This window comes from Acartia tonsa, chromosome 2, assembly GCF_053477335.1.
Source record: "Acartia tonsa isolate MP-2025a chromosome 2, ASM5347733v1, whole genome shotgun sequence".
Lineage (NCBI taxonomy): Eukaryota > Metazoa > Arthropoda > Copepoda > Calanoida > Acartiidae > Acartia > Acartia tonsa.
The window spans coordinates 18,586,444-18,604,811 of record NC_137261.1 but is presented as its reverse complement, the minus strand read 5'-3'; the positions used below and the strand labels follow the sequence as shown (position 1 = coordinate 18,604,811).

General features: G+C 33.3%; 1 protein-coding gene across 1 annotated transcript in view; it reads left to right on the top strand.

The window, feature by feature from the left end:
• The window catches only part of LOC145306088 (uncharacterized), a 46,102-nt gene that overhangs the window by 670 nt on the left and 27,064 nt on the right, over positions 1-18,368 (top strand). Inside the window, exons 2-15 of the mRNA XM_080148021.1 lie at positions 103-233; positions 713-1,313; positions 1,495-4,439; positions 5,218-5,263; positions 6,416-6,495; positions 7,332-7,405; positions 8,038-8,155; positions 8,434-8,461; positions 8,984-9,121; positions 11,636-11,918; positions 12,393-13,007; positions 14,070-14,235; positions 14,774-14,968; positions 15,635-17,862. Coding sequence (XP_080004147.1) covers positions 4,406-4,439; positions 5,218-5,263; positions 6,416-6,495; positions 7,332-7,405; positions 8,038-8,155; positions 8,434-8,461; positions 8,984-9,121; positions 11,636-11,918; positions 12,393-13,007; positions 14,070-14,235; positions 14,774-14,968; positions 15,635-17,862 — 4,005 coding nt within the window. The 5' untranslated portion in view covers positions 103-233; positions 713-1,313; positions 1,495-4,405. The remainder of the gene's footprint in view (positions 1-102; positions 234-712; positions 1,314-1,494; positions 4,440-5,217; positions 5,264-6,415; positions 6,496-7,331; positions 7,406-8,037; positions 8,156-8,433; positions 8,462-8,983; positions 9,122-11,635; positions 11,919-12,392; positions 13,008-14,069; positions 14,236-14,773; positions 14,969-15,634; positions 17,863-18,368) is intronic.

The window sequence follows — 18,368 nt, the reverse complement described above, 5'->3', positions numbered from 1 at the left end:
TCATAGTTCTGCAAGTGATAAAAAGTGATTTATATACACAAGAGAATTGTAGATTATTCACAGAAGTAAGTAGGAGTCCATGTAAATTACACTCTGTTTTAGGTTTGTGATTGTTATGTTCTATTCTATATTATATACCTAGGATCCCAATTAATAATGTTCTATTTATTAATTATCTAATAAGTTCAGTTATAATAATTCAAAATACACAAAGGGTTAATATAAATCAAGTGGTGTTTATTCTGAGCTTGATCTTTAAATCATTTTAGTGGCGATTCAGATCGGGGCGCGCCAAAATTTCAGCAAATCACAGCGCTGCATTTTGAAAATGCAGCGCTGTGATTGGCTGAAAGTTTGGCGCGCCCCGATCCAAATCACCCCTAAAATGATTTAAAGATCAAGCTCTGCACAAGATTCATTTTTTCTCTCTGCTAAAACAGTATTAAATCCCCCACCCCAACCCTTTGTTTTTCCCCCAAGAAAGGGAAAATTTAAAAAGTATATTAAGTAGCCCTCTCTTCCTTTAAATTCATTCAGTTTAATTAAGTTTTCTTCTTTATTTGATTAAATACATTACAATTAAATATGGCTCAATTCACTATTTGTTTTTTCATTTTTTTCTTCTCCCCCCACATATTTTTTAATCTCCCCCCCCCCCCCCTCCCACCTTAGCAGAGGATCCCATGCAGAATGCAGAATATACACACCTAAGTAACTTGTTGGTTGCAGCAATTATTGAATCTCAATAAGATCTGTCTTATTTGTCATAATTTCGTTGTATTTTTCAACAATTGCTGTAATCAGTTCTTTAATTCCCTGTAAAATCATTGCCAACAGCCAAACGGTTGAACGTATAGATTAAGCTTGCACAAAATTTTTACTGACAAAAAGAAGTCCAAACAGTCATTACTCAGTAATGCACGGTTATGTCGCAGTGCACATGAATGCGCGAAAAAGACTTATTTTATGTGTTTTTTCTTCAGTGAAGCTATTCCAGCTCCTATAAAGTTGTGCGGGTATAATATGTACGTTCAGCCCTTTGACAACTAGCAGCCTTTAAAGTTCATAGATTTTTGAGATAATCGTTACCAGGAACATTTTACCGTGAACTGCACTAGATCCCATTTATAAGGAGGTATGCAATATCATCAAATGTACCTACACAGTACACACAAACCTACTTCATGTGCATTTCTTAATAAAAAAAAACATGCCAGAAAATTTTTTATGTTAATGAATGGCAGTCAATTTTTTTTACAACAAGATATGATGTTCATATGTAATTTAATATGTAATAGTTAAAACTTATTAGGGTTTAGGCCTGATACTGGATACCGGATATACGGCTAATTTCTAATGCCGGATATCCGATACACGTTATTAGGATTCAGCCGGATATCCGGTATCCGGACAGTTTCAATATCTGGTATGCGGCCGGGTATAGAAAATGGCCGGATATCCGGCCCAACGCTAATACTTATGAACACATTGTAGATAGGTGCAAAGCATCTCTAGTACAGTTAATCCTCCTGACAGAACAGTTAATTTTTATGATTCCATAAACATTTGTTTTAGAGAGAGAATATAAGAATATCTTTTCCAGTATGAATTCGAAACCGATTCATATATTCGCTGGATTAAAATCGGTCCTCAGCCATACTAAAAATAATGTATGACATCGTATTACAGACAATTTTCCACGAATGTTAAAACAAAAATCATGAAATTAATACCTATTTTTTGTTTTCCTATCCACAGAAATCTGTCTATAATACGATGTGATAAAGTAAATGGTAAAATTAAACAAAACAACTTTATTTTGTCTCTATTACAATAATTTTTATTTTTAAAGAAGTCCATAGAAATTAAATGTTTTGCCAGAGGGGAAAAACAGATTTATTTACGTGCTAGTTTGATAGTTATTATAATAGATTGATAAAATAATTAAAAATATTTGTAACTACTGTGTTATATCTTATTTAACCTAACTTAGTCTAGAAAATACAGTAACAAAAATAAGGTCGGTCATCGACCAAATGAGAAAGAAAGTAATTTTGATTTTTTTTGGAATAATATTATTATAGGCATTTACCAATTTGAAAATTATTTAAAATGATAAGGAAATTAGGGATAATTTTTCATAACATTTTTACAAGTGTTAGGTATTTCTTAAATATAATAAAAATGAAAATACATTCCATGAATATTTTGAAGAAAAAAAACTATTTTACTAGGGTCATGCATTAATTTTAGAAGATAAATTGGAAAGATACACAAAAACATTTCCAGTATGGCCTCGAAACCGATTCACATCCGCTGGATTATAACTGGTTTTCAGCCATACTGAAAAATGATTTATAGCATCGTATTATATTGAGTTTTCTACGAATGTAAAAATTTAATATATATAAGATTAAAACCAGTTAAATCTTAGGTATTAGTTATACATTTTTATATCCGCGGAAAGCTGTTTATGATACGATGTACATAAATAAATAGGTACATGTTACATTCGTTTATTTGAATGGTTGTTTTTGGATAAACTATGTAGTGTCTGTTTAAGAAATTGTATACATTTATTTTAATAAGGCAAAAAAGATAATTTTTGAACTTTTTACATTAATAAGTATCTTTTAATATTTCTAAAGAATTCAAAATTCCGTAAGTTGTGAGTAAGATTCCAGCAAAATGTGCTTATTAGGTCAAATTGTTTTTGAATATGTGTTAAATTTTACTATGCGTTTGGTCAACATTAAGAACAGTTAGACTTAATAATCGCATTTGACTGGAAGCTTGCTCACAACGAATATTGCGAAAGCTAATATTCCCTTTCTTAACATTAAAATACTGGTTAAATAATATTTTTTTTCAAGCTGTCTTAATTTTAGAGAACTACCTAATGTATGCAATTTTTTAAACAGGTTTAGAAATCATATCATAATTACCGTTTGTACAATATAATATTTTTTAGATACTATCTTACAAGTATTTTATTCCTATCGTATTAGGAATGACTACCTATAGTAAATGATTTGGATCATGGAAAGAAAACAAAGTAGCGGGTTTCTTGGTATTTTTTCAGTAGTTTTTTTCCCATTTCTAGCCCCTGCGGGGCAATCATTAACATTTACCTAACCATACCTAAGATGACCTATCAAAAGCTACTGTGAAAATATTACGAAACGCGCTACTTCGTTTTCTTTCCATGATCCAATTATTTTTAGTCAGTAGAGCTGTTGCTTTTCATGCTTTTACTTGTTTAATTAGGGCCTGTTTTATGTTTATTAAGATCTTAAGTGATTATAAAAATTCATTTCAGTTTAAAGATAGGGCAATTTAACTTATTTTTGTTGTATTTTTTTTATGTTTGTCTGGTTTGATTTTCTCAATTAATGCCTAGTGTTTTTTTGTTTTTAGAGTATTTAAAAACAACAAAAAAATGCATGTAATATCATTGTTTTAAATGGATAATCAAATGAGTTATGTTATTATTTGTTGCTTTTTGCCAGTGTTTGTAATGTTATAAGTTAGGAAAATAATATTAGAAATAGGTAGGTAAAAAACACAAAATAATGAAAAAATATTAGTCAATGATTTTATGGTTTAAAACTGAAGAAGCATCTTACTTAGAGCATCGAACAATAGAAATCCTGTAGATTTCAGTAAATTTTTCTGAAGTTAATAGGTATATCATACAGTAGGTACCTAAGTAAAATTGCTAAAATATAATTTTCCTTTATTTTGTGAAGCTTACTTATTTCTGAATTGAAACTTATTTAACACTGAAAATTTAGAAGCCATTATATATTGTTATTTAGTTTTTATAATTTGTACATTATGTTGCACACACTAATCTTGAGATTTGGGGGGGGGGGGAAGAGTATTTCTCACTATTTTTGTCAAAATTACAAATGCTTTAAAATGCAGGGAGTGAGGGGAAATTGGGCTTTTTAGTTGGTGTCCAAACGTGTTTCAACCACTTATTGTAATATATACAAAAGGGGTAATTTTATGTATCATCATCTGGGCAATTTATCGGCAATTGTCTTATCCCTTTAGATCCTTGGAAAATAGAGGTCAAGACCAAATTGTTTCTAGCTATTATTAAATAGCCTACAAGAAATGTAATTTATATTGATCAAATTTAATTTTTACAAAGATAGTGAAAAATTCTACTCCATCCCCTCCTCCTTTTTAGAAAAAAATCCGTTGATTCATAAACGGACTTAAGAACTTATTGTTAAAAAAATACCATTATTATTATTATAACTACATTATCAACTTGTAATTGATTATTATGAAAATAACAAAACCGTTTTGTTGTTGCTTTACAGAATATTTGAGCTTAATAACAATGAGATGGAGGTTCCACAAGCCTAGGAAAAAGTAGAGAGGTTATTATACAATGGAGACAAATACGGAGTCGGTGGACCCGCCAGGTAGATAGATTATACAGAACAACTTTCATTAGTGTCACGTGAAAATAGAGGGGAAATTTAAAAAAAATCAGTTGTCTCAAATGATTTAAAACAAGCAAAAAGAAAAATTCGATGGTTTTCGGCATGAGCGGCGGTTCGGCCGCAGTACATCATTAAAGCAATTGCCATGCAAATATTTAGAGTTCTACTCCTCTTTTAAACACACATCTTTACAGATAATACGCGTAATAAATGTCTTCCTTAGTCGGAAAGATTGATATATCTTCCATTTACATGGAACTGAAGATCACAAGTAAATTGTGATTTATAAAAAATAAGATAGAATCTTTACAGATAATACGCGTAATAAATGTCTTCCTTAGTCGGAAAGATTGATATATCTTCCATTTACATGGAACTGAAGATCACAAGTAAATTGTGATTTATAAAAAATAAGATAGAAAAAAAAGTTTTCAATAGGACATAAACTTTTTATTTGTCTAAAAAAAGTCAGTATCGTTGAATTTTTTCATGCAAAATAAATACTTAGGTAGCTATAAATATATTTTATTCTAATAAAAGTATTGAAAGACGAAATGTCAAAAGAATCTATATCGCCTCGTATCACAGACAGCTTTCCGCGGATATCAAAATGAAAATTATAAGATTAATTTTTCACTATGGCTGAGAACCGGTTCTTACAAAGTGGATGTTAATCGGTTTCGAAGCCATTCTGTGAAAATATTTCCTGTAATGGTTGAGTTGTAGTGTATAGAATAATCTTAAATATATTATTTAGGTCACTCCTGGACGGGAAAATGTATATTCGGTGACTCTTCTGAAAGGTAATATATTCAGGGGTGTATATTTTCAAATTTGACCCTGCTGTAAAAAATTAAAAATTAAGAGAACTGAAAGCTTTTATTCCATTTTTCTCACCTTTTTGGTGAAAAAAATAAAAGAATATGTGGGAGGGGGGATATAATTTGAATTAAATATAGAGTTTTGAAAATATTTTCCCATTTTATTTCCTTGCTTGCTGGAAAAAACTAGGAGGGGAAAAAAATAAAAAAAATTGCAGCAAGGGAAAAAAATTAATCTTGTGCAGAATATACACCCCTGAATATATTTGAATTTAAAATATTTTCAATAATGAAATGATATCCTCAAGTTTGTGTTTTCTTGATTTTGTTTGAGTCTAGCAAAAATCTCATCCACTAGGAATTTGGCAGAAAATTAACCTAAAAACATCAAATGACTTAATGATAACGGATAAACAAAAAAAGTCCACTGGTTTATATAATGACTAGCTGCTTCGCCCCTAGAGGCCTCTAGTCTAGAGGCACGTAAAATGTTTTCTTTGCAATCTATGTTACTATCAGCTGTTTCTCAAAAATATCCGCCCGGCGGCGTTGTATATTTTGTTTTTGTTTTTGGCGATAATTCTTGGAAGCAGTGTTTCGGAGCCGGAGCTGAGAGCAGCAACATTTTTGGTGGAGCCGGATCCGGAGCCATATTTTTCGTTAAAAACGGCTGCTAAAAATGATTTTTAAAGTAATATTATAATTTGGCAACGGTCTATGTCCATATAATAAACTGAAAAATTATTGTTACTTAACAAATAGACACACATCCTTCTACTTTTATATAGCTTTAATCAAATAAAAGCAAAATATTTTATATTATTTATTTTATTTTATCAAATTCAATAATGAAAAAAAAATGATATATTAATATTAAGGTAGGAGCCGGAGCCGGAGCCGCATCAAAATTATACGGCTCCGTCACCCTGCTTGGAAGGGTGGCGGTACCCTCCACCCAAATACCTATAAACCTTCCCAGGACCCATGAGAAACTTCACTGTAAAGGATAAACATATCAGATCAGCGTTTATCAAAATCCTTCAGTACAAACAGACAGATTGACAGACAGAGATCCTTTTACTTTATTATGATTTAAAAGGATATTAATACTCGAATAATGTTTTTTTATTCTAGCGATGATGCTTTTGAAATTAAAGTGGTTACCACAGAGTCAAGAGAGGACAAACAACCAAGTCCTTTTAATTGGGATACAGGTTTTTATATTCTTTCCAGTATGACTTCGAAACCGATTGATATCCGCTGGATTAGAACCGGTTCTCAGCCATACTGAAAAATCATGTACAATCAGGGTGGGCATACAAAAAACCCACCCAGGGTTTTAAAAAAAAAACCAATAAAACCCCCAAAAAAACCCTTAAAAAAAAGGGTTTTTGGGTTGGGTTTTTGGGTTGGGTTGGGCTGGGCTTTTTAAAAAAACCTTGGGTTTTTCCCCACCCTGTGTACAATGTACATATATAACATCGTATTATAGACAATTTTCACGAATATTACTAAAATAAAGATCATCAGTTGAATACCTACCAAATTTGTAAGCTGGGGTCTTCGTTCCCTTGGGTCTAACAAAACTGGGTTAAATCTTTAATATACGCGGAAAGCTGTCCATAATACGATGCAATAAACAACTATTATATTACAATGGTAAGTCTAACATAAAAGTAGCAAAGTTCAACCGAATTGATTTAAATCATGTAACTCTACATAAAATTATTTCTTTTTATTTTATTTAAAAAGACTTTAGTTTTCATGGAAACTAATCTAGTTCTATTAGGTAGTTGTCATAAAATTCACTAGATTTTTGGGATCATGGAAAGAAAACGAAGTATCGGGTTTCGTCGTATTGTCACAGTAGCTTTTGATAGGTTAGGTTTGATAAATGTTAATTATTGCCCCGCACAGTTAGGAAATTAACCACGCAGTGGCTAGAAGTAGGAGAAAAGCTACATTGAAAATATGACGAAGCCCGCTACTTCGTTTTCTTTCCAGGATCCGGTATTTGTTTTTAAATTAAGTTAATAAAAATAAATTTTAGATGTAACGGAACTGAGGGCATTTATTTACACCAAAAGTATTAAGAAGCCATTCAATCTTTTGATTATGACACAGGTAAATCCATCTATTAACTCGCGACCGTGGCTCAACACGTAGCGCATTCGCTCGTCGTCAGGGAGGTGATTGTTCGAGTCTCGGCCCGACATTGCGTCATAATTGAAGTCGGTAAAAATTGTTCCTACTGCTACTATGTCAGGTGTGCGACATGAATTGTTAGAGAATGTCTTGGCCCACAAACAGGCGCAACACACCACCATGTACAGTTAGGGTTGGTTGTCTGTTAGAAGTTACTTGCATCCCAGTACAAGCGGATGATACCCTTGGGTTCTCTAGATGATCACTTGAAATTGAAGGAGAATCCCGCCACAATTAAGTAATAGGTGCATTTATTAAGATAATCAGACGGACAAGTAATATAGAATAGGGATAAGACAATGACAGATAAATTTATGCACATCCCCAATAATGATACCCTTTCTGAAAATTAACATTAGTTGGACACCCAACTTAATTATAGATTCAATAAAAATTCAGTAAGATCCCTAAAGTTGTTGCGCCAACAAATAAGAAATCGCTATTATAAAACTTTGGGGACTATTGGAATGTTTAGCCTAATGTCTTGTTCCCTCCCTCCTGACAAACTCCCCTCTTCCCTCTAATTTACTTATTATATTTTTTTTCTTCAGCAATCTGAAGTGTTTAGTGTAGAGATTAAAGACGATGTCAAAAAAGAAGAATTTTTTAAGAAACTACCTCGAAAAATGGCCATACTACGGCCTGATCCACAAAAATACTCGGCAATCAGTAAGTTTTTTTATATAATTTACTTTTAGAAGAAGCGAAGCTACTGTATAAATTGATAAAGTTGTCTAATGTAATTTTTTAAGTTTTAAGAAGGTACTGGTACATTTTTCTATATTTTATACTCTCTGGTGGATTTGCCCTAGCCATAAATACATTACATTGATATATATTGTTCTATCTTATTATCAACAAAATTGTTTTTTTTTCTTTAAAATTTTCATTTTAATGTCTATGATATGATGCGAAGAACACTATTCTAACAATAATTTTATTTTCAGTGGTTTTGAGAAGAGAAGATCCACCTTCGTAAGTATTTTATTTACTTTTGTAGGCGTATTATATCAATGGCAGATAAATTATTTCCATCCCAATGTATTAAACCTTGTATTTTGTACATTGTCATATTTATTTTTCATTATCTTTTAGCGTGCTTCTTATCTTTATTTTTCTAAAAGAGTAATTTCGGACACTTAATTCCTTTTGCCAATTCCTTACAGTAAAAAATATCCTAAGTGCTAAAAGGTCACTAAAGTAAATGGAATCACAAATTATGGCTGATTTTTAAAAAGTACAAAATTATACTTTTATGAATAATCATTATTTTGATCATGGAAAGTAAACGAAATAGCCGAGGTTCTTCGTAATTTTAATTTAGCTTTTCTCCTATTTCTAGCCCTTGCGGGGGGCTCTAACCCTGAAGGGCCTATTTCTAACCCCGCGGGGCAATCATTAACATTTACCTTACCTATTAAAAGCTACTGTAAAAATACGATAAAACCCGCTACTTCGTTTTCTTACCATGATCCCAATATTTTAACTTTCTTTAAGGCTGGTTGGCTTTCTCATAGACACTCCGACCAAACAGAATCTCCCTATTATAACAAATCTGATGAAAGATCACGGATTGGAACCCGACACCCCCTGGAGAAAGGTCTTTGAATACGGACTGGAACGAAATCTTACCATGTAAGTATATTAAGACATCTTTTTTAAGTAAATCTTCTCTATAACTGATCCTTTACGAAAATGTTAAAAATGTGTTTTGTAAAATCGTATTTTGGTATTAATTATAAGAATTGTTAGCTCTTAAAAAAGCCTCAGTTATACAAATCAATCTTTAAATTGTAAAAATATTCTAAATTGAAGTTATAATATTATATTGTAAATTTAAAAAAAAAAATATAATATATGTGTTTCCGTTTCCGTAGGTGCATTTTACATTTTACCGAATTCCTAATATCTTAAAATCTATCCCTGTACTTCTAGCTTTTAATAGCAAAGCTACTCTATAATTCACTTTGTCTACCCATTTTTTTATTCAACTAACTGCTGCGCCCCTAGCATCTAGGGGATCTACATTTGATATGGTAGGGCAGAAGAATAGCTTAAGAGTAAGACATCCAGGTTTTTTTTAGCCTAAAACCATCCCGGGACCTATAAGAAGCTTCACTGTAAAGGCATTTAAAAAGGCATCAGTTTTCATATATTGTTTTTTATAAATAATCTCTTTAGTTACATATGTACTCTAATAAGTAACTAGCGCCTTTGTCCCAAGAGGTAATTTTAAAACAAATTAAGTACCTCTGGTGCTGAAACCACTATATTTTTAAATTAACTGCCTAAAAAAATTGAGGGGGATTTTTTTTTTTTTGGGGGGGGTTGGGGGTTGGGGAATGGGATGTCCCACCCCCAAGAAAATAGCTTAAAACCACTGCACCACAGGACCAGTATATATATTCCCTGAAGGGCGTCGTAGCTCAGTGGTAACGCACTGAGTTACGGTGATGAGAGTTCGAGTTCTAGTCCCCATGTGGCAACTCGAATTTCTTAGTTGAATACATTCACGCAACTTCTCCTGGTTGTGTAAGAAGGGGATTATTGAGTAAGTTTGGATACTTAATAGTCAAGTACATAATATCAGTACTACCCTTATCCCAAGCTCCTCTGCAGAGAGCGTCATTCATTACGGTGACTTTATTTGGGACACCTGTCATACTCGGCGAGGGTGAGGTAATAATGAGTAGCTCTCATGAGATAGCGGGTCAGGTCATAATGTGCTTGAACGTGGAGCTTGATAGCCCTAGTGGCTATACAAAAGTGTCTCAGCCTACTCCATGACTACTTAGGTCCAAATCCTAAGAGACTATGGCTAATCAATCAATCAATATTCCCTGAAGAGTAGAATCCAATCGGTTCAGTGGTTACCGAGAACTTAAAGGACAGATGGACGGACAGACATCCAGCTACTTTGTATTATAGATATATTATGTCTATTATATAAATTTGGCCCTGAATTCTTATCATTAATTCTACTTCCTTATTGCTAATTATGCCGCAGGGTAACTTCGGATTGGAAGAAGTGACAAAATTTGGTCTTGCTCTAAATTAAACTTAGACATGCTAGATTGGGAAAATGTTTATTAGCTCTTCGTAGGTCATTTATTGATGACATTTAGCAATAGACAAGATATTTAAATAAAATTAGTTAGAGAAAAGCCTGGATTAAAATAAACCGTAAAAAATCAATTCTATCTCTTAATAAATCTATTTTTTTAAATTAGGTATTAAAGCAACATTTTTTATGTTAGATTGGTACAATATGTTTAAAAATCATTAGGTACCTAGTTTGTTATATTTATTATTTTTCTCGGGATTTTCAAATGTATATAAAAACAAGGATTGACAACATTCATAAAAGAGAAGCTCTGGAACTGTAGGATAAACGAACATTTATACATGAAGAGGGTCAAAAATGAAAAGGCAGAATATAAATGTATGAGTAACAAAATTGTAAGAAAGTCGATTTGTTGCAAAACTGCTTAAATACAAGATACTGTTTAAGTACAAACTTACATTTTAAGGGCTTGATTATAGAGATGCTTTGCTGTTAACATTGTACCTTGCTATTCCACAAATCAGATGTATAGATTTATTACCTATATCACATAAAAATTTTGTTTCCAAAAAGTTAAAAATCAACATATTTTAAATGGACGTACGGATATTCTAGTATCGATAATAGAGTTGCTACGCATCCAAAATAGTAAATTGCACATAATTGTTATAAGATTCATCATAGGATAATTCTACCATGTCTAAATCAACGAAAAGAGCTAACCGTTCCGGACCAAACGACCTTAATTATAGAAATGTTTCACTTTTAAAAATTAAGTGAACATGATTTTAATTTAGTCATTTGTTATCTTTACACATTGCGGAAATTCATTTATTATTTAGCGTGTTTGTTTGTTTTTATGAATTTAGTTTATTCAATATATAATATCTTTATTATTTTTTATTAAACTTTAAAATCAATATACATTTTAAAATTAAAGTATATACCTAGCAATTTTAATTATCATTTTGAATATTATTTAAAAAAATTTTGCGGCTTTTAATATGATTGAACTACGTAAACATTGTTATAAACAGCCCAAAGTCCCCTTCCTCCCTGGATTCATTCCCATGATTTTTTTTTAGGAAAAGAATAAAGGAGGAGAGAGAGCTGAAAGGATTCTGCAAGAAGGAACCAGATGCAGCTACTATCCAGGAATCAGCCAGCAACAAAACAATTCCACCGACCTCCATTGATTTAGAAACAGCTAATACTAGCAATAAACAAACAAGTTCTGTGGATTTTTTGCACAATGTTAGTGAAAATATATCCACGAATGAAGGTGAAAAAGAGGATATAGTTAAAGATAGTGAAGCTACTCCAGAAGCATTAAATGATGAAAATCAAACAACACAAAATATAATAGAGGTAGGTCGCTTTTATCATCGCAGCTACACTAAATTGTCTTTTTCCGACCGTCCGAGGTTTTGTCAACCCAATTTTCTGAGGGAAAGGGGGAAGTCGACCACCACCCATTTTTAAATTTAGTTTTAAGATAAAAATATTTATTTGTTACAATATATAAAAACTAGCGGCTTCGCCCCTATTGCCCCAAGAGGTTTAAACAACATATTTTTTGATTTTAGTTTTAAAAAGAAATTTATTTTGGGGTGGGGGGGGGGGTATTTTTGATTTTTTGGAGGGGTTGGGGGTGTCCCACCCTCCTAGAAAATAGCTTAAAACCATCCCAGGACCAGTAGGTATATTCCCTGAAGAATAGAGCCCAATCGGTTCAGTGGTTACTGAGATCTTAAGCTTAAGACAGACAGACATCTTACTACTTTGTATTACCTATAGAAGATTATAACATACCTGCCTAAAATAAAAATTGTTCATCTTTAGGAAACCTCTGTTCTTCCTTATTCTTCCATAAAACCCGTTGAACCAACCACTTGCCTTACAGAAACTCAAAATTCCAAGTCAACCCAAGAATCTTCCAATCTGCAATCCATTTCCACTGAAAATGTACAGGAGGAGAGCAGTGATACTTTACAAAATGCAGAAAGTAACAGTGATATTATAGCCAATACTTCTGAATCCAGTTTAAATGCTGCAGAAAGCTTAGCTGACCATAGTGATATTTCTAAAGATGCTCAAAAAGATAATTTTATCAATTTTGAATCCAGTTTGAACGTTGCAGAAAGGGATACTTCTAAAGATGCACAGCAAGATAATTTTAATAACATTGAATGTAGTCGTGATGATATTGAAAATAATGTAACTAATGATGATGTTATAACTTCCACAGAAGCAAGCAGTGAAAATATTGGAAACAGCAGCAATACTAGTTGTGGTAACCTACCCCAAGATCTGCACACAACTGACTCATACATGGGCAATGATTCCCCTGCTTTGAGAAAGGAGTTTGAAGAATTTTCTCGGTCATCGTTTCAATCTCACACTCTGTTTGATGATATTGACAATGTTTTGAAAGATTCTGACGACTTACTAAATCAGGTAGGTACCTATTGTTATATTTGTTGTGTAGGTATTCCTACTATGTAAAGTAGTAAGATTTTTGTCTGTTTCTCGATAATTAAATTACTAAATTGATTTAGTTCTTCATTTTTGTGAAGGTTCTTAAAGGTTTTAGGGTTTTAGGCTATTTGATTTTTATATCTGAGTTCGTTTTTAGGTTATTTTCCTACTTTATTTTTTCCTTCAAATACAGAGCTTCTAGATGCTATAAGCGAAGCCGCTAGTTTGTTTTCTAGATAAATAATAATAACTTAAAGCTAATACCTCCTCTGGCCTGCCGACGCACACTACAAACAGGAAAGGGGCTGGCTAAATATATTATATATTGTAATCGCCCATCATCTTTATAGATTGTATATTATTTGCCTTTTCTCGTCATATTAGACAATTTTCAATCATTTGAGACAAACTTTTTTTTCAATAAAACAAAATTGCTAATATTTGCATTTTTTTAATATGTTGAAAATGTTTTAATATGGAGAAAAAAGTGTCAAAAGAAAATTGTATATGAGAAATTTTATGGGAAAAAATAAGTTTGTCTCAGATGATTCCAAGTTGTTTAATTTGGCGAAAAAAGGCAAAAAAAATTTCGGCGGGAAATGGCGGTTTTCGGCGAGAGCTGCTGTTCCGCCACCGTTTTTTCACAGTTCCATTTTGTACCTCTTTAAAGCAACTGCCATACCAAACCTCAGAGCTGTAACCCTTTATTTATTAGAGTTCCTTTAAGTTTTAGTTTTGGTTTCAAAAAGTGTCACTTCCCCCCCTTCCCTTACCTACTTTTCAAATTGCCTAATTCGCCTAGGAAAGGATTTTTTTGTTGATGTTTTTTTATGTAAAATACCAAAACTTTGGGTAATTATTGATTCATCCAAAAACTTTACCCAATTGTCTCTACAAAATAAAGGAGTAGAAGAACCCAAAATATTATTGGTGGTATGTCGTTACACGATAAGCCACAATCTCTACGCCCCCCGTTACCTATAGCTAAACTCAATTAGTCATTTTTAAAAATATTTTTATGCTAATAACTATTTTTTTTAGAGTCTAGAAAAATCTTCAAATGAAAAAGACACACACATTGAAGATAAATCCGCTAACGAAAACTGTTCTGGAAATCTTAATGATGAAGAAAATGAACGAGTAGTAACTCCAGATCTAAGTGTACCTGTCGATATAATGCCGCCTCCCTCAGTACAAATTATTAAAGGGACATTCTTTGGTTTTAAAAAATTTACAATATTTTATTATTAAGAGAAAGTCAAAAGGAATTTTTTCTGTTCAGTTTTAATTTTTTTACGCTAAAAAGTATCAGAAATTAAATTCCAATCGTTATATATAGTACCTAATTAGATGTCTTTTTGCCAATGTAGTAGGATTAGTCCATCCATAAATGAAAATTTGCATATCTTTGTCTTTTTTCTGATTTTCAATTATTTAGCTTACAAGTTTCAGGAAAATTTTTAGATGTCTACACAAAAGGTCATTAATTTTTATGTTATTTAAAGGCATCAGTTTTTACGAAGTAACGTATGCTCTTATATATTAATCTCAAAATGGAATTTTTTTATACATATTCGTGGAAAATTGTCTGTAATACGATGCTATACATGATTTTTCAGGATTGCAGAGAACTGGTTCTAATCCAGCGGATGTTAATCGGTTTCGAAGCCATACTTAAAAAAGAATTTCTTAAATATTCAATAAATTGAATGGAAAATCAAAGATTGTCTATCTATCCACTATAGAAAAGGCTGCGCCACCACAAAAACGGAAACATGGCGGTAGTAATGAAGATGTCACTCCGTTTATTTGCGGCGGCAACCTAGTCGCCAAAACTGAATCTCAGCCTGTAACTGTGGCTGAAATGGAGGACTACCCGGCTCCGCCCAGTGTTCAGATGGTTGGGGATTATGCCCCGCCCCCCAGCGTCATGATGGTTGGTAAGTACAAAATACATTTTAATGGGCTAGGATAGGATAATGGGCTGTTTATTACACTAGTCCCTAAAGTTTTATGATACTGTTTTCTTATTCGTTGACTGAACAACTAAATGGACTTTAATTTTTCAACGTTTCAACTACTAATTGTAATTTACAGAAGGGGAAATTTTTGTATCATCCTTTGGGATGTACATCAATTTATCGGCCATTGTCTTATCCCTTTAGATCCCTGGGGGAGGATAGCAAGTACAGGATTGTTTTGGGGTGAGGATTAATTTATGTTAAGGGTTCCATCTAAATATTAGGTAATGCTTAGGTAATGCTTAGGTAATGCTTAGCTTTGAAAGAAATATATTCGTTATCCTATTATATAACGTAGTAAGCTTTTTTTTGTCTGTAGTGAAGGATCTTGCTAACCAATAAACCGATATGGTTCTCATGTACAGTGAAGCTACTAATAGGTTCAGGGAAGGTTTAGAACTAATTGATGGGAGGGTACCTCATTCTCCACCCTCCCTAGAAAAATTTACCGTAAAAAATTAACCGCTCAAAATAACATTTTTTTTATTACCTACCTTTACAATTAAGTTATAAATTTAAGGGGTGTCAGCTCTTTAAATCGATTTTTTCCGCACTATAAATTTTACACAGCTATTTATTTTTTAGGTGAATATGACAGAGAAGGAGCTGTTTCTCCTCCTAGCAACCCCCTCAATGTTGTACAGAACTCTGATGGCGTCCTTGTACCTTCTACCAACAATTTAGATCCTTCCATTGAAAGTTTAAGGCAGTTAACTGATGGTCTTTCGTCTATAGGAAATAATGTTGCAGCCAGCCAAGCGCAATTTCAAAGATCTTATAATCAAGCTCAAACTGTCACGCATCAAGCACAGTCTAATGCAATACCTGGACAACAAAATTATACCGCAGAAGAGCAAAGACAATGGGTGCTACAGCAGCGGCAAAGTTACCAAGCAAAACAAATTGCTGCACAGCAATCTCAAGTTCAGCATGGAGATCAAAATATTCAACAGCGTCAAGCGTTTCATGCTCAATATCAACATCAACTACAAGGTCCTCAACAATATCCTGTTCCTCTAGGTCAACAGCAGGGGGCACAAAATTTTCCTAATGCACAAATGAATAGTGGACATTATTGTCACATACAACAAGATGTAGGACAGCAAGTTATGCAGAACAGGCCACTTAATGCAATGGCAGGTCATCATCCTACTGTGCATAACAGAACAGCAAACGTCCATTCTGCAATGAATGATCATCAATATTCGCAGCAACATTTAAATCCTCAATTTGTACACCAACAACAACAGAGACAAGTGCAGCACCAGGCAAATCAAAATTATCCTGCTCAGCAGCAACAAATACTACAGCACCGCCACGTGCAACATCCTCAAGGTCAACAACCTCAAGTTCAACATCATATAAATCAACAGCCAACTAATATACAACAAGTTCAACAACATTATCCTTATCAACAACATGCAAACGTTCAACAGATGCAGCAATATAGGCTAATGAGGCCTAAGGTGGCAACCCAAAGGCCTATGTTGCCAAATGCAATGGTATCTCCCCAAACAAATGCACCAATGAACCCTCAAATAAGACCACAAATGCCACCAGGTACAATGTTACCACCAAGAAACAATGGTCCCATGAATACATATAATTCTGCTAACTTAAGACATTCGCAAATGCAATTTCCTGGCCAGCAAAATAATATAGCAACAGGAGGACGTAATCTTATGCAGATTGAATATGCAAATAGAATTAGACATGGACATACACATTCAAATGTCCAAGCACAAAAATCTATTCCACAGCAACAAATTGCCCTGAACAATCATAATTCAGCTCTGCAAAATCATCAAGTTCCAGCCCAACATATAGCTCAATCAGCTCAACAGATAGCTCAATCAAATCAGCTGCAGACAGGTAATTATCATCAACAGCACCTGAATGCTGCTAGCCAGCAACTTGTAAATCAGCCACAGGTTGTTAGTGTTGCTAATCAAAATCAACTGTTTGCAAGACCTAATGAGGTAGTTTCGTCACACCAACAGAATTTTCAAGGAGTTACAAATGTTCCACAAAATTTAGGTCATCAGCCACAGCAACAACCACATGTGCGTCAATTGTACCCTCGTCAACAAGCTCTAATTAATCAACATAATCAAGTAGCACACCAGGAGTTGGTACAACATCAACCTTTGAATAGTCACCAAAATCAACAGCAAGTACCTAGTCATCAACAACAGCAAAATTTAAGGTTGTTGCTTCAAAGACCTCCACAAAATATAAGTTATCAGCAATCACAACAGCAACAACAATACACGCAATCACAGGTTCAACAGCAATCACATTTAGCGCATTCTCAATTTCAACAGCAAAATCAAATTGTTCATCCTCAGCACTCAGTTCCAAGCATTCAACAAGCCCAACAGCCACAACAATTAGCTCACCAGCAAAATCAACAACAGTCAAATCCGCATTGGGCAACACAGCAAGAACATATGCAACAACAAAATCAACAACCTAAAATACCACAGGACTTTCTTTTGCCGCCTTACAGCCAAGCTGTTGCAGGTCGTTCAACCTCAAGTGCTGGAAACATCAGTTCTCATGTGCAACCTACAATAACTTCAGCTCATTCTTCAACAACCAATCAAATTACAACTGAACGCTCAACAACATGTAAAAAATTGGAAAATATCTATACAGAGGGTTCATTGACAAATGTATTACTAGAAAATCGGTCCAAAACAGTTGAGATTCTAATGCCTATGATTGAAGAACTTCATATGTATGAAATGAGTGACGAAGAGGTTCTAAGGCAAGCTCAATTTGCTATAGCTGTACTTCAAACGTGGTTCAAGGTAAGGTTTTTTATATAGTCATAAATAGTTGGACATAATGCCTTTTTATAGAGGTATGTAAATGTAATACACCTTAATATTTGATTGTGCAGCTTTTTAAAAAACAACGGGGGGGGGGGAGTTCTGACACATTTGCGTAAATCTGGTATATAGGCTTTATCTTTGGACTGAGAGGATAGGTTATTAGGAATAAAATCATTCTTATATGATGAATTTTCCCAAGTTTTAATATTTTTAGGATAGGCCTCCAGGTTCCGGAGCTCCAGGCCTCCATGTGGTCTCTGTACAGGTAGAAATGAAAAAAAAAAATTTTTTAAGAGTTAGAGGTCAACTTATAAAACAAAATATGCTTCTTTTTGAATGTTATTTACAAATTTGAAGAAAAAAACATGCCTATTTTGTTTCATAAGCTGACCTCTAACTCTTCAAAAAAAAAAATTTCATTTTTACCTGTACAGAGACCACCTGTAGGCGTGGAGCTCCGGAACCTGGAGGCCTATTCGAAA